This window comes from Heliangelus exortis, chromosome 8 (genome assembly GCF_036169615.1).
Source record: "Heliangelus exortis chromosome 8, bHelExo1.hap1, whole genome shotgun sequence".
Taxonomy (NCBI): Eukaryota; Metazoa; Chordata; class Aves; order Apodiformes; family Trochilidae; genus Heliangelus; species Heliangelus exortis.
Genome location: NC_092429.1, coordinates 27,556,397 through 27,577,399, shown reverse-complemented (window position 1 = coordinate 27,577,399; position 21,003 = coordinate 27,556,397). Strand labels below are relative to the sequence as shown.

Below are 21,003 nucleotides of genomic sequence, written 5' to 3'. Positions count from 1 at the left end.
TGTGTCTGGAAAAGAGAGGATGGTCCAAGTTCTCTTATGAGTAAGAACAGATAAGGAAGAAGAAACAGTTGCTGTGCTGTTTTTTTTCTTTCTCAGTAGGCATTTATTTAAAAAACAGAATTTCAATTTTAAGCTAAAAGGCTTTGAGTCTCTTTGTTTTTTATTTATTTTGTTCGTTTGGGCTGAACAGATCCCAGCAGAGAAAACTTTAGGCCCTGAAGCTTGGACTTGATCAGCACCTTCTTGTGAATTCATTATTGCTAAAGCTTTGCAATTATTTTTCCCAAAAAGTGGCTCAGAAAAGCTTGTCAGTAAAACTGTCACAGTCTGGGCTTTGTAATACTCTTTTACCTAACAAGTTCTTCTCTAGGCCTGGCCTTTTACCTTTACCTATTCTACCACTTAGTGTTATGCTTGTATCCTAGATCCCTGCCAAAATGGAGCTTCGTGTGTGGATGGGATAAACTCTTTTTCCTGTATCTGCCTGCCTGGATTTCATGGAGATAAATGCCAAACAGATACCAATGAGTGTCTGAGTGAGCCGTGCAGGAATGGAGGCACATGCACACACTATGTCAACAGCTACACATGCAAGTGTCAGCCTGGATTTGAGGGAATCAACTGTGAGAACAACATTGATGAATGCACTGAGAGGTGAGAAATTCACTGTGCTGCTGCTGCACTAAGGAGCCACACACTCTGCTGGTGGCTTCAAGTCAGTCCTACTCAGAAGAAGTTTTTTTTTTTTTACTCAGAAGACCATTTTTATATAGGGGAGGGCAAAGTATTGATTGCTCATGAACAGTTACTGCATTGAGAAATACAAAGGCTGCAAAAATGGAAGTGATGGTCAGCTCTCAGAGAGGTGAAATTTCCCCTGAGTTATTGACTTCAAATAATACAAATAAGCAAGCAGAAAGAACACTGAACCCACACATTCTGTACTGGAAAACCATCAGAGAGCTTTAGTGCTTACAAATTAGATATGGTTTAGGAGGCAGAGATAAAACCTGAAGTGGTTCTAAGGGAGAATTGTGCAGCCAAGTTAAGATGCTAGGCAGCTGTTCCTGATATAAATAGTTCACTTGGTAGTGTTAAAAGCTCTTGGAGAGTTGATGCAGTGTACCCATCACCTCCCTGCATATTTATTTTAAGCTTTGCTAGGATTTATAGAAGTAGCTTAGGATTCTCGGAAATGTTCAAGAAATTGTTTAAAACTTGTCTTTTCTAGTCTAGTTATGAGAAGCAAATAAGGTGTCTAAATTCAAAGCTCTTGGTATTCTTGTAGATTTTCTGCATACAAAGAAAAGATCCTTTTAATCTTTTTTAAAAATCGGATTTGTGGGAGAGGAAGTATTTTAACATCTTTTGCTTAAGACCAGGATTGTGTCGTTGATGAGGGTGTGTTTAATTTGCACAACAGTTGTTTAATCAAGTGAAGTAAGTTGAGTGTTTTAGCAGCATTCCTGGTTCTTCCTTGAGGTTCATCCTGGTTTTGTTTTCATTATCAGTCAGGACAGAAACCAGTCCTGCAAGTATGAGTGAAGGATGTAGCAATTTTCACCCCTCTGCCAAGCTAAACCAGTCACACCTTCTAACCAAAATTTTCCAAGCTCTACTTAAGAGCACCATTATGGTTGGCTGATTTGAATTCAAATAATTCTGTGTCTTGCATGAGACAGCTTAGGAGAAAGTGCCATCATCTTTTGGAGATGGGTACCTGATGTGAGTGAAACACACCAAGTGCTGACACGTTTCCTCTGTCTTCTCTTCCTTGGTTTGCTATAAATGTAAACAGAAGGTTTTGCTCCCTATAGAACAGAATTCATCCCACAAGTCAGAGGAATGTCTCTGATAAACAGGTTAATGTTGACATCTCTACTGTAGTCATGGTCAGTGTATGTCTAAAGTATCTAAATTCTGGAAGTTCAAGGAGGTGAGTCAGTAGCTTCTCTCCTGAAGTACCATTTGGCAGTGGTACTAAGCAGAAAACATGAATTTGTTTTGTATACTTTACCAAATTTATTATCTTGAGTCTGATCTAAGGGTATTTTCAGAGGAACATCTCTTTTGAAGAAAAAAGGTGTCAATTCTGCAGGAGGCATTACTTGTTCTAACTTTCCCAATCCCTTTTCCAAAGAACACCTAATCTGGCAGAATTTCTTGTGATCAGAAGATGGGAAGGAGGGGAACAGTTCCTTTGATCTGAATTCTGCCAGGGTTCTCATGAGAAGAGGAAGAAGGGATTTAGCAATACCAGTACTCTCACATAATTTCATCAGGGAACATGCTTGTGTTTTGCATATTATATGAATGTTTTCCTTGAGAAAATGTCTGCCTCTGACTCTTTTGAAACTTGAAAAAAAAAAAGGCAAAGTGTTTTGTTTCTCATCATATGCAATACAATTTCAATTTGTAATAAAATTTATATAAAATTTTATCAGTTTGAGCAAGCCACACACATGCCTGGTACAATATTGTTTGTGAACACACTGAAACTGGGAAGATTTCATGAAGTAAGTTACCTCCATCACTAATGACTCATTGAAACCTTGCTTTACGTTCTTTGTCAAGGTAAAAAGAGAGTGAGCTGGAGGGTGAGCTGGAATCCCCTTCAATTTCCCTTACCTGTTGTATGCTGCTTTAGCAGGAACACTAGCAGTGGTCAGAAGATCCTGTAGTGTGGTTTTTTTCTCTCATTTTAGTGATGTTTTCTTGCTGTTTTGGCAGTGAGCTAATTGCATCTTGTCTCAATTTACCTTTGTTCTCTCTTTCAGCTCCTGTTTCAATGGAGGTACTTGTGTAGATGGGATCAATTCCTTTACTTGTCAGTGTCCAGTGGGTTTTACAGGACCTTTCTGCCTCGTGGAAATTAATGAGTGTGATTCACATCCTTGCTTGAACAAAGGCTCTTGCCTGGACAGCCTGGGCACATACAGATGTATCTGTCCTTTGGGTTATACTGGGAAGAACTGTCAGGTGGGTAACATTTTCTTGCCAGCTGTGCTTTTGTTTGAACTGTCCAGCAGTAGATGGGATTGGGCTAGATTTGAGGTACCAAAGGTGGCAGAGTTCTTGTTCCTTCAGTTCTGGTAAGAGGTGGTTGACCTGCTGGCCCTGGAGAAAAAAAAAACAAAAAAGAAAAAAAAAAAACAAACAGTCCAGCTTCTCTGTGTGGGTGCCTGCCTTCAAAGCTCTGCAATTGGAAAGTGCCTGCTTGTAAGAAAGAGAAAAATGCTCAGTTATTTATGAGGACAGGTGTCACTGGGACTTTCTAGATAAATTTTCTTCTTAAATATAAAACATCCACTAGCTTTGAAAATCACTGCATTTCATTTGAAGCATAAAATTGTCCTGAATGAAGGCAGGGTCCTGTATTTAAAAAAAAAATGCCAAACAAATACAGAACAAAAAGCAGAATATCTGTCTGAGTAGCAGGACCTTGATTTAACTAGTTTATTTCTTTAAAGGGAGGTGGTTGATTGTAGAATGGGTCGTTGGTTTTTTTTCCATAAGAGGCCAGAAAATATTTTTGGGCAGTAACTGATGGGATTGTCCTTTTCCCAGCCTCCTGTGTCCTTAAAAAAAGGCTGTGTCCTTACTTGCAGACTTAAGTTGAAGCATTTTACAGTTTTGCACATTTCAGTGGATAGGAGCTGCAAACCCATACTGTAAATGACTGATTGGTACCTATTAAAGTTTTAAACTTGGCATATCACAGTGGAAACAGAATGCTGATTCAATTTTTCAACTCACAGTTGTTTTTATTTTATGTCTATCAAAGCAGCAAGAATTTGAGACTATTTCTAGTTTTAGAACTGCAAGCACCATATTGGCTTCCTTTATAAGCAGTTTGAGTGCAGTTTAAAAAAAAAAAAGATTAAAACAAAACAACAAACTCTGTGAATTCCTTAAAGTGGAAAATACTACAGTTTTGTAAGAATTTTGCAACTGCCTTTCATGCCAATGTGTCTTTGTGAAGCAGTGGGTGTTAAAAAGAAGCATTTAGTGGGAGTGGGGGAGGGTTTTTTTTTCCAGTATTATGCTGCTAGACATTAAATTGTTGGGTCTGCTTCTAGGTATTGCTAATGGAGGAAGTGAATGCAAAGTAATGAAGTGATATAAAAAAGCAACCCCTCTGCTACCCTAATTATGCATTCTGGGCACACCACTTAAACCTCATTGGGAAAATTAGCATTGAGAGTGATCATGAAGTACTGTGACATTCAGTGGTTCCTCTTCTGTTCTGTTTGCTTGGTTTTTACTTGAGAACAGGGTTGATGTTCCCATCCCCAAATTAAATGTGGATTCTCAGAAAGTCTGCTTTATGTTCAGAGAAGCCTGATCATAATGCATGACTAATTTTATTCAAGGAATCATACTTTATAAATGTATAAGTACCATTGAGAGCTGAACTGGGGAGATTTATAGATCACAGCTACACTGTAGTTCTTGTCCTAGTGGTAAACTGGCTCGACCTCATTAGCAAAGCTAAATAAGCAGCACAAAATCAGACAATGATTCATAAGTTACAGAATTTGCATGCAAAACAGCTTCTCATTACAAATGCAGAAGGGAAAGGCTGGGTGTTTTTCTTCTTCACGCTCAACTACATCTGATGAAACTTTAATTCCAAATTTCTTTTGGTTGCCCAGATTTTTTCTAATTTAATCTTTGTGAGGAGACGTCTGAAAGACAGAACTTTCTGCAATTGAAATTGCATTTTACAGCCCAAATTCAGTACTACTAGCTTTAAAAACCTCCATCTTCCCTCAAGTCAACTTGAAATCAATCAAATACCTGTATTGCTTTGAAGGGCTAAGTGCTCAAAAAGAAATGATGATTAGTGCCTGGTTTATATTAGGTCAGACAGAGTTATTTTTGGGTCCTTGCTGCACTTTCATATGATCATAGAATAGAATCATGGAATGGTTTGGGTTGGAAGGGACCTTAAAGATCACCCAGTTCCAACTCCCCTGCATGGGCAGGGACATCTCCCACAGCCCAGGTTGCTCCAAGCCCCATCCAACCTGGCACTGAACACTTCCAGGGAGGGGGCAACCACAACTTCTTTAGCCATGGTGATTTACTGGAAATTTACTGGTCCCTTTGGAAATTTTTTTTTTTTTATGTAAGGAACCAAGAGATGCAATATCCTATGGCCCATCTTCAGTTCCTGAATGTTTGTGGAGTTACAATTTAGTCTCATAAGTCAGGAAAACTCAGAGAGACCAAACTGGAGGAAATGGGATCTAAAAGGGCTATGGTGAGCTAGTGGCAAAAAGGAAAAGCAAGGATCAAAATGTTGAACACATCCATCATCCTCAAAAAGCAGTGAAGATGGGGATGTTTGACAGAAGAATGGGCACCCTGTCACTGTTGATAGCTGGAAATCTTCTACTAATGTGGAACTATAGTATTGCATTTTTTCAAACCCATCCCATTGCCTAAAAAAAGTGTCACTTGTTGCTCCCAAAAAGATGACACAGGATTTTTTTTCTCTGTATTTTTATGCTTTCTTAGAGATATGATCTCCTGAGACTTAGTGAAGCACCTGGCTTAGCCTTGAGAAGTCCCTTTCTTCCCAGTGCCACGGGGAACCAGTTTTGCAGAGTTTCCTTCTTTTGCTTCTTGAACATGTACTGAGTAGTTTTGCCACGTATCAAGTGGGGTTTTTTTTGTTTTTTGTCTCTCCAGACACTCAGGGATCTGTGCAGCAAGTCTCCCTGTAAGAATAAAGGCACGTGTGTGCAGAATGGAGCCCAGACTCGATGTGTCTGTCCCTCTGGCTGGACTGGTGCTTACTGTGATGTGCCCAATGTCTCGTGTCAAGTGGCAGCTTCCCAAAGGGGTAAATAAGCATCTTCTGTGCTTTAACTGAAAGCATTTCCCCATGCATCATTAATCTGTGCTGCTTTTTCTCTGTGTGCCTGTGAACACAGCAGGCACTGGAAATCCCAGAGAGGTTTGCCTGCGTGGTCAGATATAAGCTAAAAGGTTCTCTGCAAGGCTCTGTTTGGGAGTCAAAGCTTTCTTGATTCTGCCTGACGTGGGAAGCTGGCTTCTACAATGAAAAAGTTAGAAAAGAAGGGTGAAATACTTTACGAAATCTCAGAGTTTCAGTAAGACTGTTTTACATGCTTTTGTGGAAAATACATCAGCAATTTACACCTTTCTGCTAAATCCCAGGCAGGCCAGGTTTACAATATGTTGTCCTTGTACAAAAAAGGCATCTCCTAACTCATAATCTTATAAAATATTTTCACAGAGAACACTGGCTACTGAGTGCACTGTTTAGCTGAATAGGTGATACCACACAACCCCCCAAATACTAATTTCCCACTCCAGATGATACACATGTCAAAGGTTTGGGTTTTCAATGAATTTCATCCTGGAAGGTGGCTTGTGACCCAGGCTGATGGGCAGTGCCAAGGTGTTTTCAGTCCAGGAAATCCAAACAAGCAGATTCAGTGTTAAAGGAGAGTTGTGTCAAGCTCCCATTCCATCTGCAGACATCGAGGCACAAACACTGAACCTCAGGAATACTTCAGATGTGTGCTCACCAGTGATAGGGTAAAACAGCAGTACAAATACTCCATGCCAGTGTTGGTGCTGATGATCCAAAGGGAAGCAGAGCAATGACTTCCTTTGGAAGTGGAATTACCCTCTGTAATGTAAAGAGTTAACTCTTCAATGTTTGAGCTTCAGCTTTTCAATTTATTGTCTATCTGGCCATATTCATTCCTGGCTGAGCCACCAACACTGACAGCAAATGTGCTTGATGTGTTTGCTCACTCTCTTTAACTTCTTTTCAGGGGTCACAGTGGACCAGTTGTGCCAGCACTCTGGTCACTGCCTCAATGTTGGGAACACACACCACTGCCAGTGCCAGGTGGGTTACACTGGCAGCTACTGTGAGGTGCAGCTGGATGAGTGTGAGTCCAGCCCCTGCCAGAATGGTGCTACCTGCCAGGATCACCTGGGTGGATACCAGTGCAAGGTAATACCTGGTGTCATAGTAGAAAGAGGTCTAAATCTTTAGAGCATGGTTGTGCAAAGGAATCAAGAGGACTCAGACACCTGCAAGTGGTAGAATAGTTTCAAAGGGGGGATAAAAGCAACCTGCACCTGGAAAGATTTATTTTTTTTTTTTTAATTTAGCTGTGGCAGAAGTAGTGCTTCATGGAAGCTTTTAATGAATTAGAGATCTGGCTGATGGACATTTGAACTCTTGGCCTCTTTGGAGACAGAGTTCTTATCTTGAAAGATTTTTTTTTTTTTTGCCTGAGGTGTGGTTTGTATTAAAATGGATGTCAAATATATCAAAGGAATTTTGCATTCTCCTTACTGGATGGGCAAAGCATCCCCTGTCTCTCAGCGTGGGAGAAGCCTTCCATGGCTTTCTTTTTCCTACAGAGAGAAGTGTAGACCCTGAGGTTATGATATATTAACATTTATAATCATTTCACTTTGGAAGCTTGTGCTCAGAAGGACAGAATGAGTTTTATGTAAACCTTGAGTTTACATAAAGCTGCTGAGCCAGTCTCAGTGCTGAAGGGTGTCAGGGTTTGATTGCCAGATTTTGCAGGAATAAAGCTGCTCAAATTCAGACATGGGGTGGTGTTGAGTAGGACGTGGTCAAGTTGTGTGCTTAAGCTGGCTGGTTGTGCAGCCCTTGAAATCACTTGAAGTTGTAGAGCTACAAAGGCAGTCCCAGTCTGTCCTATTGAGAGCTTGTTTTGTCTGTGTTAGTCTTTCTCAGATGTCTACTAATGCATCTGTGACAAGGTTATTCACACTTATTTTTCTACTGGCAGTGTGTGCCTGGATACCAGGGTGTCAACTGTGAATATGAAGTGGATGAGTGCCAGTTTCAGCCCTGCCAGAATGGAGGAACATGTATAGACCTTGTCAATCATTTCAAGTGCTCCTGTCCACCAGGAACTCGAGGTACGGAGCTCAGCAACTAAGTGAATGTTACATGAGTGAATTTTCCTTTCTGACTACTGGTTTTGTGATGCAGGGTCTAAAGAGAATGCATCATTTTCTTTGAGGAATGTTCCCAAGGTGCACTGAGTCCCTGGAGATACATATTTTCTCCTTAAAAACAAAAGCTGCTTTTCTTTGGGTTTGTTTTTTTTTTCATCTGAAGGAATAGGTCATTACAGTGTCATTTGGGAATATATGATCCATGTTTGGGAATCAGGATGGACTAGATGACTGTTAAGGTCTCTCCAAACCCTGTTTTGATACAGCAAATCCAAGGTTTATTTTTGGTGAAGATGCTGTGAAATACACAGAAAATTTGCTTAGTTCTTGTATAATTTCCAGTGTCCTTTACTTGTTTAAATTTTGTCCTGGCATTGTCCTCTGTTCTGGAGTCTCTTGTGGAAAAGAAGTTTGATGCCTCTAGGCTGGCATAAACTATCTTAGCAAATTTGAGCTCTTTTATTAAGAGCTCTTGTTTTTAAAAACAAATCCACAGTAACATCATGATGATTTCTATTAAGTATGATTCCACAGCCTGTTTAATGTCATGTTTCTCCAAACCTAACTTTCCATTTCCCTGTTATCTGACCTGATGGCCCTGACTTATCCTTCTGAAAATATTCAGGATTGCACATTTTAAGCAATCAGTGAATGCTTTCTCTCTTGACTTTTTTTCTTAACTTTATTTCTTGAGTCAGTTAAAGATTTTACATTCCTCTGAACACACTTTTTCTTTCTGAAATGCATCATCCTAACGTAGGCAACCTCCCCATATGTGTCAGACAGAGCTGAATTCTTGGCTCATTAAGTAAATTTAAGTAAAATGATCAAATAATTGAATATACTTGCCTCCTGTCTGGTCATATTACCAGTTCATTCACTTAAGTGTGGTTGTCAGCATGTGTGGGTAAGTCTTTATTTCACTGTGAATCATTGCATTAGCAATTCTTTATGTACTCTTCTTAATTTGGTTCTCCCATTTAAAACAAACAAAAAGCAAAAAACCAAACCAACAAGAAACTGTTCCTTATGTCTCTACATCAAAGTCTATATTTATGTTTCTGCACTGCCAGAATTTGTTTTACTAAAGCACTTGCCCTCCTTTGAGAGGTTCTGAATGAACTGCTTTTAATTCTTCAGCTGTCATTTGTTGAGATTAATGACATTTTGGATGTGACAGTTTTTTGTGGGTTTTTTTTGTTGTTGGTTTTTTTTCCTTTTTTTTTTTTTTTTTTTTTTAATAAATGAAAGGAATTGGAGAAGATTAATACAATTGCTTATGATATTAAGACTTAGCTTTTGTCCCTGGCCCAGACTGAAATGAATATTGATGCCAATATAAGTGTCCTCCATGCTCAGATGAATGTCTTTACTTGCTCCAGATGACTCAAGTGTACTAACAGACAAAACTACTTGCTCAGCTTACCCTCTTTGTCCCCTTTTATCTGTTTTAATGTGTGGTGAAGACAGAACCAGCACCAGTTGTCCCTTAAAAGGGAACCGCAAAGGGAGAGGGAGAAACTGCCAGTGTTGAGATTTGTCTGTAGGTCCCCTGAAGTCAAACTGCAGGAATGACACATGCTGGCTGGGAATCTGTGTTCTGCCACAGCTGCTTTTCTGTTCTCTTGTTGTTCCTTGTTTTAATGCTGAGTTTCAGCATTTGCTGAGTTTCAGGGTTTCCACCAAGTTAAATGGTGGGAAGCTCGCAGCCTGGCACGGACAGCATGGGGCTCTCTGGCCCTGCTAAATTGAGTTTTTTTGGTTTGATTTGGTTTTGTGGTTTTAATTCTGCCCTTAAGGCAAGCATGAAAGCTGCTAAATACCTGTGTGACCTACCATTGAGAAGTGCCTGGGTCTAAACCACGTGTACCCCAGGTCTGATCTGACTTTGGTCGAGGGCACGGGGTAAGGATTGCATTAAGCTGGGATCTTTACCTGTTTAGATTTGGGACTGTATGTGAAGTAAAACTCCATAAGCCAGTGTAGGGAATGTGGCCACAACACCTGATCCTGAAATTATTCCTTTTTACTCTCTTGCCAGGTCGTTTCTGTGAGGAGAACATCGATGACTGTGTTTCAGACTCAGGAGTACCCCACTGCTTTAATGGGGGGCAGTGCATTGACCAGATTGGGGGCTACAGCTGTGTTTGTCTCCCAGGCTTTGCAGGAGAGAGGTGTGAGGGAGATATCAATGAATGCCTCTCTAATCCTTGTAACCCTCGTGGAAGCCTGGACTGTGTTCAGCTGATAAATGACTATACCTGCATCTGTCGTAGTGCTTTCACTGGTGAGTAGTCATAAACATCTAGTTTCAGAGTGGTAGCTCAAAATGCTCATTCTTTCCCTTTTTGGCTGTTGTGTTGTCTAGTCAGTTCCCATTATAGCATCTGGTTGTTTCCCTGCACCATGTCTCAGGTTTTAAACCAGTTTTTCTTTTAGACCTTCTAAGAAGTTTGGCTTCCGGAGTTGTCTGAGACAATGGAATCTCCTGAGACACTGGGCTGCCAGGATTTTTTTTCTGTGGAACTTTTCTCTCCTTCATAATTTAAAATTACTAATATTGGAAGTGTAACTGTTCACATGTCAGCTTCTCCATGGCTCTTCCTTTGCAAAGCAGCTTATGATGAATTTTTCTATAAATCAGTGTCACGGTATCTGTAATTAAATTTTGTCCTCCTTTTCTGCTCCTTGCTCCCTTTCCTCCTTACACTGGTGATGTGGTCAGGATTGAATGCTCTGTGCATAGACAGACTGTGCATTCCTAGCTTAGTGATGTGATCCTTCCACAATCCAACTTTGAATCACAACTTTGCAAGCATTTCACAATGCTCAAACTTATGTCTCACTCTCTCTAGATCTCTTCTTTGTTAGTGTTGCTGCTATTCTGCTTTCTGCCTCCCACTGGGTGTAAGTTTGGGCTAATAGTCTCCAGATGTCTTAGCTTTCAGCTTTCCAGTTTCCATGTCAGTTTAACTTCATATGTATTCAGTTTTCCTCCATTAAAATCTTCCACTTTCCCTGCTTACCAGTGACCTCTGCATGCAGAGTGGATTTTACTGGTTTTTTTCCTTAAAATTTAGAGATGCTGTGACTTTTTTTTTTCACCCACTAAATTTGTCCTTCAGATGCAAAGAAATGGCAAGGGACGTACCTTTGAAGAATTCACATAATAGCTTTTGAATGCATTACCTAGTTTGAGAGAAGAAATTCATAAAAGAGCACAGATGAGGGAAGTGGAGCCAGGCTAGCTGGTGGAACACTGGTGTAGCTCTATATTCAAGCCTCTCTGCTAAGCTTGCTCCTATGAACTATGCCTCAAGTTGCTTCTGGCTCTCACAAAAGGGTTGCTGGAACTTGTGGTTTAGGGAGTACAGAGCTAGGAGAAGAGGGGAGAGCTGCTGTGTCTCAGACATGAAATCTGTCTGGAAATGCTAAGCACAGAGGGGGAGCATCCTTCTTCCTCTGGCTGTTTGTCTTCTGCACATTCCAAGGTGACCCTTCTGCCTGGGAGAGGAGAGGGTGCTTTGCTGTGGTTTGTGCCTGATGGGATGCCAGGACTCTGTGGGCCACCCTGCCCTGTCTGCTCACACTCAGTTTTGGCTGTACATGTGTGGAGACTTCTAATCATGTTTTCCTAGGGGGTCCAAGTCATGCTTAGGTCATCCTCAGCTTTTTAAAGTTGGGTGTCAGAGTTTAACTGTGGGAGCTGCTGCAGTTGCCAGTCAGTGCAGTAAGAGCTCTCTGTCTAGCTGGTCACTCTCAAAAAGGTTAGGGTTAGGTTAGACCCTCAGAAGGGTCGAGTCTGCTTGCCCATCCTGTTCACTCATGTTGTATCTGATCTGATTCATGGTTAGAGTGTGGTTTGCCTGAGGGTCTCACAAAAAGGGAAGAAGTCTTAGGAACCCCCAAATTGATGTGGAACAGCAACCTCAGCCTCTGTGCCTCCTGACTTGGGGTTTTCATGCATTCTTGAGGAAGCAGACCAAGGTCTCCAAATACACCTTGTGGATTCTGGGGTTGTGCCTTCCTCTACTACTCCTTACACAGAGTGCATATTTATCAGAAGAGATGTTCACTACCTGTTCTGAGGAGATCTCGCCGGAGTGTTTGGCTCATGGGCTATCAAGTGCAAGTGTTTTGCTTTGTGCTGGCTTTTTTTTGCTGTTCACACACACACAGACACACACTGATGTTTCTTTGCTCTCCTCTCCCCATGTGTCCACACCTCAGGTCGTCACTGTGAGAGTGTAATAGATGTGTGTCCCAGGAAGCCTTGTCAGAACGGAGGCACCTGTGCTGTTGCCAGCAATATGCCAGATGGGTTCATCTGCCAGTGTCCCCCGGTAAGCACCATATCCTGCAGCTGGATTCCTTGCCACAACTGTGGAGTCCTCAGGGTGCAGTCTCATTAGTTTCAGTGGCCCACTGTAGATGAAATCACAGGGTGTTAGGGGTTGGAAGGGATCTCGAGAGATCATCGAGTCCGACGCCTCTGCCAGAGCAGGACCAGGTTGGTTATTTTGGAATGAAAAGGAGGTTATCTTTTCTGGACTACGTGCAAAGCTATGTCCTTGGACACTCTTTACCTGCCTCCTTTAGTTTACTTACTTAGCTGGAAAACTCTGACCTTCCAGCTGCCCAAGGAGAGTGATACTGCCTGCTGCCCCAAATGATTCTGCTGTTGGCAGGACAGATGGCTTTTCTGTCTTAAACCTAGCATTAAATTTCAACTGTTTTTTGCTCTCCTGTGTTCTTTGCTGCAGGATTGCCTTTGTTCATGGTCCTTTTAAGTCTATTTCAATATGTAACAGAGCCTTATAAGTTCCTAGCTTATCCCTGAAACTAGCTCCAGAAAATCATAGCTCCTTCAGTGAGGCTAGGAAGAAAGGTTTGCATGTGACACCTTGCCTCCAGCCCTTGGAGTGCTGAAGAATAGATTTGTGAGCCTGGCTGTTTTGCTTTTATTTTTCCCCTAGGGTTATTCTGGAGCAAAATGTGAGTTCAGCAGCCACAGTACTTGTGGCCATGTCAAATGCAAGAAGGGGGAGCAGTGCATCCAGACATCATCTGGTCCCCGGTGCTACTGCCCCAAGCTGTCTGCGGGAGAGGAATGCCAGACAAACACTGGTTGTGCCAGTGCCCCCTGCCAGAATGGTGGGAGCTGCCACCCTCATTCCCAGCCTCCTTACTATTATTGTCAGTGTCCTGTTCACACCCAAGGCAGCCAGTGTGAACAGCCTGTGACTTTCAGCCCAGAGCCCCGCAGGTGTTTGGATTCCCAGTGTTCAGAAAAAGCAAGAGATGGGTATTGTGATGAGGACTGCAACACCCACGCCTGCCAGTGGGATGGAGGGGACTGCTCCCTGACAATGGAAGATCCTTGGGCCAACTGCTCCTCCTCGTTGCGTTGCTGGATGCTTTTCAATGGGCAGTGTGATGACTTCTGCAACACTCCTGAGTGCCTGTTTGACAACTTTGAATGTCAGCAGAACAGCAGAACCTGCAAGTAAGGCTTGGTCCTCAGAACAGTTCCTCTGTGTCTCTTAGCTCCTGCTAGTGCTTTCCCTACTCAGCACTCTTCATGCCTGCTGCTCCCACCTCTTCTTGTTTCTCTTGCTGATCCTTGCTCCTTCTGAAAGTTTGGCCTCAAGGGGTGTTTGCTGCTTTTTTGTGTTTCTTGTCTGGTTTTGGAAAGAAGTTCTGGTGTTTGTGTGCTATGAATGAAGCAGCCTGAGCAGTGGTAGTGTGTTACCACTAGTTAACTACTAGTCTCCCCTGCTTCCTCTGGAAAAGGAGAGAGGGTCTCCCCTGGGTCCCTCTGGAAAAGTGAACAGGAAGCATTTCACCTCCTAGATTTTCCATAGTACTGCCTCCTGTCCTGAATTCCACTCCATATGTGCAATACCTGTATCATTATCCCAGCTGTATTTGCTGCCTCTGAATGTGTTTTGCAGCTTGTTCCTTGCAGTACTTCTTTATCTTCAGTTATTTGTGAGAAATGTTACATCTCTGCTGTGCTGATTCTCCCTTTGAGAGGCAGGAAGTTTTATAGCTTTATCTTAGCAAAGGGAACAACCAGTTCTCTTCCACTGGTACCAGAACCAAAACACACATCCTTGCCATGGTCTGTGCTTCCTACTTCCACCCTGCCAGATTGCAAGCTTATCCTGAGGTGGTAGTTCTTCTCCTTATGTCCTGAATAGGGGTGTTATTTTACTTCAGATGATTATGAAGAGTGCAAGGCCTTGGCCCCTAGACTGCAGGTGTACTGTGCAGACTGTGGATGTCCTGTATGCTGCCTGTAACCCTCCCACTCTCCTAGATATGACAAGTATTGTGCAGACCACTACGCAGATGGCCGCTGTGACCAGGGCTGTAACAGTGAGGAGTGTGGCTGGGATGGTCTGGACTGTGCTGGTGACAAAGCTGAGAAGCTGGCAGAGGGGACCCTGATCATTGTTGTCTTGATGCCCCCCGACGAGCTGCTGGGTGACGTTCGGAGCTTCTTGCGCACTTTGGGGACTCTCCTGCACACCAACCTGAGGATCAAGCTGGATTCCCAGGGCAAACCCATGGTGTTCCCATACTATGGGGAGAAGTCAGCAGCACGGAGTCGTCGCTCACTCATGGTTATTCGCAAGCACAGAGAGCTAGAGCAAGAGGTCATTGGGTGAGTGGGTGCCACTTCGTTCCTCTGGTCTCGTGTTGGTAGCTCTCTGGGACATTCTAGACCTTCTGGAGCTGTAATCTGTGTTTTTGGGGGGAAACATAAAGCTAGAACAACAATCAAATTCATTTCTGGGGTGGAAAGTTTAATTAAAAGGTGACAATTGAATGTAATACTTTGACAAAAGTTTCTGTTAACTTCTCTGCCCTTTTACCTTGTTTCTGCAGCACCAAGGTGTTCCTGGAGATTGACAACCGTCAGTGTGCAGAGGACTCAGAGCAATGCTTTCATAACACAGAAGCTGCAGCAGCTCTTTTAGCTGCTCAGGCCATCAAGGGCATGTTGCCCTATCCATTTGTGTCTGTCCAAAGTAAGTAATGTTAGAGGAAAAATTGCTTGTGGAGGAAAGTAGTCAGCAAACCTGGACTTGAAAAATTCACGCTTGGATTTATTGGTTGTCATCTTAATATGTCTCACTGTTGAGTATAGTTTCTGGGAGCTAAGTTACTCATCTCCAGTTATAGAAATATGTGTGTGCAATATGCATATTCTGCTCTGAGGAGACATGTGCTTAGTAAGGCAGGACATTGAAGTTTGGAGCCAGTCATTTTCATACCTGTAGAAACAGTCATCTCATGTGCTGCAGCAGTGTGCCACACACTGCAGTCATCTTGCCTGCACTAAAAACTATTCCTGTGCTCTAAGCCATGAATTCAATTAAAAAGTGCCATTGAAGAGAAAGGGTGGGGGTCATTCCCAGTCTGACAGATGTTTTCTTCTCTGGCAATACATAATCCCTTTGATTTCTGCTCCTATCTCCCTCAGACTGAGCCTTGGCCACAACCTCATAATGGATTGGCAATATCACTGTTCCTAGCTGGGTGGTGTTCAGATCTTTGTGTAGATCAGGTCTCTCTATAGTGATGTAGGGTGGCTGTCTTCAGCCAGCAGGACTCTTGAGGAAGGAGTGAGATCTTCAGTTTAGCAGTCAAATACTCTTGAGAAATAGCTTGAAAAGCAGCATCAAGGGAAGCTGGAAAGACAGGATGTGTTCTTACAACAGCTGAAGCAGAGACTAAACTTCCTCAAGACCCCAAATGAGGGGGAAAAAAAAAAAAAAGCATCCAGATTGAAGATCATGTCCACTCTGCCAATCTCACTGTATTTTTTAACTGGAATTTTTAGGTGAACCCTTGTTACCACCAAAGACCCAGCTGCTTTACCTGCTTGCTGTGGCAGCTCTGATCATCCTCTTAATCCTTCTCTTGGGTGTGATGATGGCAAAACGGAAGCGCAAACATGGTTCCCTGTGGCTGCCAGAGGGCTTCATCCTGCGCAGGGATCCCAGCAACCATAAACGCAGAGAGCCAGTTGGGGAAGATGCTGTTGGACTCAAGTAAGTCTGCATCTAGGCCACTGATAGTGTGTTTTTTACTAGGGTAGAGGGTTTTGAGAATGTGGTGTATAAATCTTCCATTAAAGCTGTCTTGTAGGCCGTAACACCTTAGGCTAAATCTCTAAATTGTGGTACACACACCTTTGGACAGAAGAACTCTTTAATTAACAGTAATCTATAAAATGCTGGTAAGGAATCTAATCTGGTTGTGATTGCTTTTCTGAAACTCTCTTAAGATTCAGCAGTTGGGTATAGTTTGCATAGCTTCCTCCTGGATTAGGTGTGACATTTTTAGGTTGATAGGTGGCAACGAACTCTTCATACATCTAGCTCAGTGTCAGACATGACTCAGAAATAATGAAAAACTTCAAAAGAAAAATGCAGTTTTGGCTTTTCACTGCATTTACTAAGATATCATTTAATGCCACTATTGATGAGCTGAACTTTCTAATTTCTTGGTCCCTCTCTTTGAAAGCTACCACACTTGTAAGCATCTCATCCTTAGTCTCTGTAGTTTAGTATAAGAAGCAGGAGTAGCAGTTGGTCAGCCTGCAAAGTGATGTGTTCTCCTTGTTTCTCAGAAATCTCTCAGTCCAGATATCAGAGGGTAATTTGGCAGATTCTGGACCAACTGAGCACTGGGCAGGTGATGGTGGACCTCAGCCAAAGAGAGCAAAGGTAAGGAGCTCTGAGCCTTGAATATTGCACACTGGCCCCAAGAAACATCTGTTGAGGAGAACAGCTGCATTACCCTACAGAGCATGCCCAATGCACAAAGCCCCATTTGCTTAAGGGTTTGTAGTATCTTCCTAATGATATCTGAGGAGCAAATCCTCAGGTTAACATTGCCACCACAGGCCAGTAGACAAAACAGATAATTTCTGTTCCAGTGTTACCTCCCACACAGGCTCTGCTGCATCAAAGGGAAGAGAAAGTTAATGAGTACTGTAATGTCTTGTAGTTCAGGCCTGGTAACATAGGATGGGAGTGTGAAAGTTGAGGATACCAAGCAGGAGTAAATGGAGGCTGTTATTAGATGTAAACAACAAAAAACTCCAAACAAACAAACAAAAAAACCTAACATACTCCCACCCCCAAAATCAAACCAAAAGAACACAATCAAACAACAACCAAAACCAAACCCAAAATTCCTCAACAAAACTAATATGACCCAAAAAACTTTCACTGTCTTTACCACTTGATGAGCATTTTGAAGCACTTGTTTCTTCCCTGTGCTCAGGCTGAGGATCAAGCCTTACTCCCAGAAGGTGATGAGCAGATAGATCAGCGCCCATGGACACAGCAGCACTTGGAAGCAGCAGATGTCTGTGGGAGCACATCCCTGGCCCTTACACCACCTCAAGCAGATCAAGAAGTAGATGTTCTGGATGTCAATGTCAGAGGACCAGGTTGGTATAGCTGATTCCTGTCTTTTGAGAGGGGAGAGCTGACCAAGAACTTTACCCTTGTTGGATGAGCTGCAAGCCATGGCTCTTGTTCGTATACCAAGAAATTATGTTGATGATACTGCTGCAGTTGCTTTTTATTGAATTTTGTGGGAATTTTTCCATGCAATTTAATAATGGTTGGGCCCATTTTCTTACGTCTCTTCCATTGTCTTTTCTGCTCCTTGACCCGTTAGCTCTCCTAAGAACAAAGCAGAGGGGAGGAGGGGTTTCTCTGTAAGGACTGTGAGAACATAAACCATCAGTTTCTGCCAAATTTAAGCTTTTCTTTATTTCCCCTATTGAAACTTCTAGTTATGTGGCAGGCTAAAAGCTCTCCAAGTGCAGGCAATAATGTTCTTAAGTCTTCAGACTGCTTATTTTCATGGTCACTCAACAATAGCAGTGGGATAATACTGACTTGAGTTGCTTTCCTGCCATTCAGATGCAACTGAAGCTTTCAGTGAGCTGGTGTAAACTACCACACTCCATGGCATCAGAAGCAAGCAGCTGAGTTACTGACAGGGAAAGAAATGGTTTGAAAAGCCTGAGAGGTGTTGGAGTAATGGATTAGTGAGAGGGGTAGTATTCCTGAGTGTTATTGTAGCTGTTGATCTGCCCTGTCCACCTTCCTCTTGCTTTGCAGGCAGAGGGAAGAAATTGGCACTTCTGAGAGAGTTCATTTCTGTCTCAAGCAGAAATGTCTCAGAAGACCAGATGGCTCCTGCTCCAGAAGTGCCTGGCTGCCCCTGATTACAAAGGCTGTTGAGGTTGATTGAGTTGGGTGCAGGTGCCTGGGCTGGAGCCATCTGAAGCCAGGTGAGGTAAATCCTGGCCACAGGTCCAGGTGGCTGGTGGAACAATAGGGATCTTTGCTAGAGAGAGGAGAGGCAAATCAAAATGCTTTAGTGTACCAAGGGGTTGTTCCCTCTCTTAACCCAGCACTTTCTGCAGTCTCTTGAGTTTAGGGGAAATTGAAGAGGTACATTCTCCTACAGAATACAGAAGTATTTCCTAGAGACCTTGCCAGTGGATCCTTTACATCCCAGCTTTCAGTATATTTTTTCTGTGTAAGAGTTCTTCAGTTGTACCTATCTGTTGAGCCTTTGGCTTTACCATCTCTGAGTTTTACGTTTGCACAGGGGTTGTCCTCTTGAATGTCAGCAAACTGAAGAGATTTTTTGAAATGTTGCTCTCCCCTTTGTCTCCCCACACTCTTCTTTCACTGTGTCCCCTGGAGTGGTGAGGACATTCTTTTCACTGCAGTTATTGTGAGTGTGTAACCAGGGTAATGCAATTATAGGCATAACTGGTAACACTACCTATAATTAAAACTGATTAACTGTCCCTATTATATGCCCCTCTTTTTCAGTTCCTTAAACTTCAGTGGTTCAGACTGGAATTTTCCATGCTGTGTGTCTGCCTCCAGCTGGATCCTTTTGGGTTCTTTTCCAGCTATTACAAAGAACAAGCTGCAAGGAGGAAAAAAGACTGGGCACATGGTGTTTTTTTTTTTTTTCCTAGTAGTCCATCAGGCATTGAATTGTGACAGTCTAGCTGGATGTGCTACTTGCTAGCCTCACAAAGCTACCTGTGTGTGGCCAACTTACAAAGTTCTGAAAAGAGCTGCACATACCTGACAGACTTTGGAGAGCAGTAGCTAATTTTTCCAAGGATTTAATGCACATTATAGCTGTCTCCTTATAGAGCATATATGTGTGATCCCTGGAGGACTACTGCAGTGACAGAACAAGCCAGACCTTTCTTGTGAGTGGTTTTCCCAGGACTGTGGTGCTGGAGAAAAGGAAAGCTTTCTGAGCTCCATCTCTCTGCTCATTGTGTCAGGGCAGCACAGAGGAGACCACAACCTGACCTGCATACTGAGAAGTGTTCATCTGGGACAAGGAAGCAGAGCCAGGAGTGGGAGGGAGAAGCACAAAAGGAGGTATAGGCAAGAGGTCTTATAGGCAGAACTGGATCTTGGAACTGGACCCAAGCCCATACGTCAACACTTTTTTTTGTCCAACAAATCCTGAGAAAGGAGCTTGGCCAAAGCCCGTGTGTCCTGTGGCTGGGAGCCACTAGGAGGAGTGGGCATCCTGCTGCTGCCACTCTGCCTGCAGAGCAGACCTGGAGCCTGCTGCTCTCATCTCTGCAAGTGCTCCACACCATGCCCTGTGGCAGAACGGTAGATTGCAAGAAGGTTTTGAAGATGAAGCAGTAGTTGGGAAAACTAGGTGATCAGAAGTTGGGAAATGGTTAGAGCTCTGTATGTTACTTCCAATAGGAGGTCATCACCTTCCTTACCTGCACAGAAGCCAAATTCTTCCATATAACTTTCTGCAGGGCTTATGCACTTCATTCAGTGTATTTAGTGCACTGTAGATTGAGAGTTGTGCAGGCAGGGAAACTGTTGTCTGTAGGTGCAGGAAGGTCCCCTGCTTGTCCATGAAATAAATGAGGCAGTTGCTGAAAGATTTCTTGAATTCCTGCTAGTAAGTCACAGTAGAGAAGCAAAATTTATGTTCACCTTTGCAGAGCTGAAGTGGGGCACTTAGCACAAAGTGGTTCACTCCTTCTTAGTGCCTCTTACTTCCTCAGTGCCTCTAATGTGTGTGCAGTAAAGCAGTAAAATCAGTGAGCAAGCATCAGTGCCTACAGCTCATGTCTTTGGTTTTAGGTAGTGAATGTTTTGCAATGCTCAGTGTTGAAACTGAAGCACTTGGTATTTGATGGGTTGCTGGAAATATTTGGAAATGCTTTAAATCTTAATTATACTGCATCAAGGGAGGTATTAACATGGGTGGAATATCAACAGCATGAGCAAGTCTTCCTTGACCACCCTTTCTTATCAGCAGAGAAAGAGGGAAGTTTATCCAAGGGAGCTAAATTACATTAAAAGTCTGGAGGAGTCTTTCTCCTTCCAGTCTCAATGAAGGGATCCTGGTTGGATGAATATGAGTTTAGCCTCATCAGTGTGAGGCCATCACTGGAAACTGAAGAGACAGGAACCCAGTGTCTTCCACAGCACTTGAGCTGTGTGGGATTTTCAGCAAGTGGTACCTGGGCAGTCTGTGCTGTGATGGAGGGGTGTGTGGGGAACAAGGCATTCTGCATGTGTAGGATGCTGCTGGCACACCAGTGAATAATACTGGGTTAGATGCTGTTCTCTGATCCTTTCCTACACGTTATACTGCTGTGAGAGTACAGAGTGTGCTTTTTTTATCAGTTTGTTTCGGGCTCTGGTCACGGAAGTTATTAAAAGCAAGGTGAAGTGGGCTCAGGAAGTCATCCTGGGGCATTTTTCAGCTTTAAATGCTTGACTGTCACAACTTCAGGGTCCTTCTCATGAAGACTTCAGCGTGTAATAGATAGGAAGACCTGTGTCTGCATTTGACTTCAGGTTAATATCTGCAAAATGCCACCAAAAATCAGTGGCTAGTTACCAATGATTCTTCTCTTTCAAATTCTTTTCCCCAGGTATGTCATTAGAACACCCATGTGAA

The 21,003-nt window shown here is 42.9% G+C and overlaps 1 protein-coding gene across 2 annotated transcripts in view; it reads left to right on the top strand.

Moving 5' to 3' along the window:
- Positions 1-21,003, top strand: part of NOTCH2 (notch receptor 2) — an 81,883-nt gene that overhangs the window by 54,873 nt on the left and 6,007 nt on the right. For both annotated transcript variants that reach the window (XM_071751225.1, XM_071751226.1), the window contains exons 17-29: positions 426-654; positions 2,778-2,979; positions 5,698-5,851; positions 6,816-7,000; positions 7,818-7,950; positions 10,031-10,276; positions 12,220-12,332; positions 12,966-13,495; positions 14,312-14,659; positions 14,884-15,026; positions 15,842-16,052; positions 16,634-16,730; positions 17,293-17,461. In XM_071751225.1, the coding sequence (XP_071607326.1) occupies positions 426-654; positions 2,778-2,979; positions 5,698-5,851; positions 6,816-7,000; positions 7,818-7,950; positions 10,031-10,276; positions 12,220-12,332; positions 12,966-13,495; positions 14,312-14,659; positions 14,884-15,026; positions 15,842-16,052; positions 16,634-16,730; positions 17,293-17,461 (2,760 nt within the window). The remainder of the gene's footprint in view (positions 1-425; positions 655-2,777; positions 2,980-5,697; positions 5,852-6,815; positions 7,001-7,817; positions 7,951-10,030; positions 10,277-12,219; positions 12,333-12,965; positions 13,496-14,311; positions 14,660-14,883; positions 15,027-15,841; positions 16,053-16,633; positions 16,731-17,292; positions 17,462-21,003) is intronic.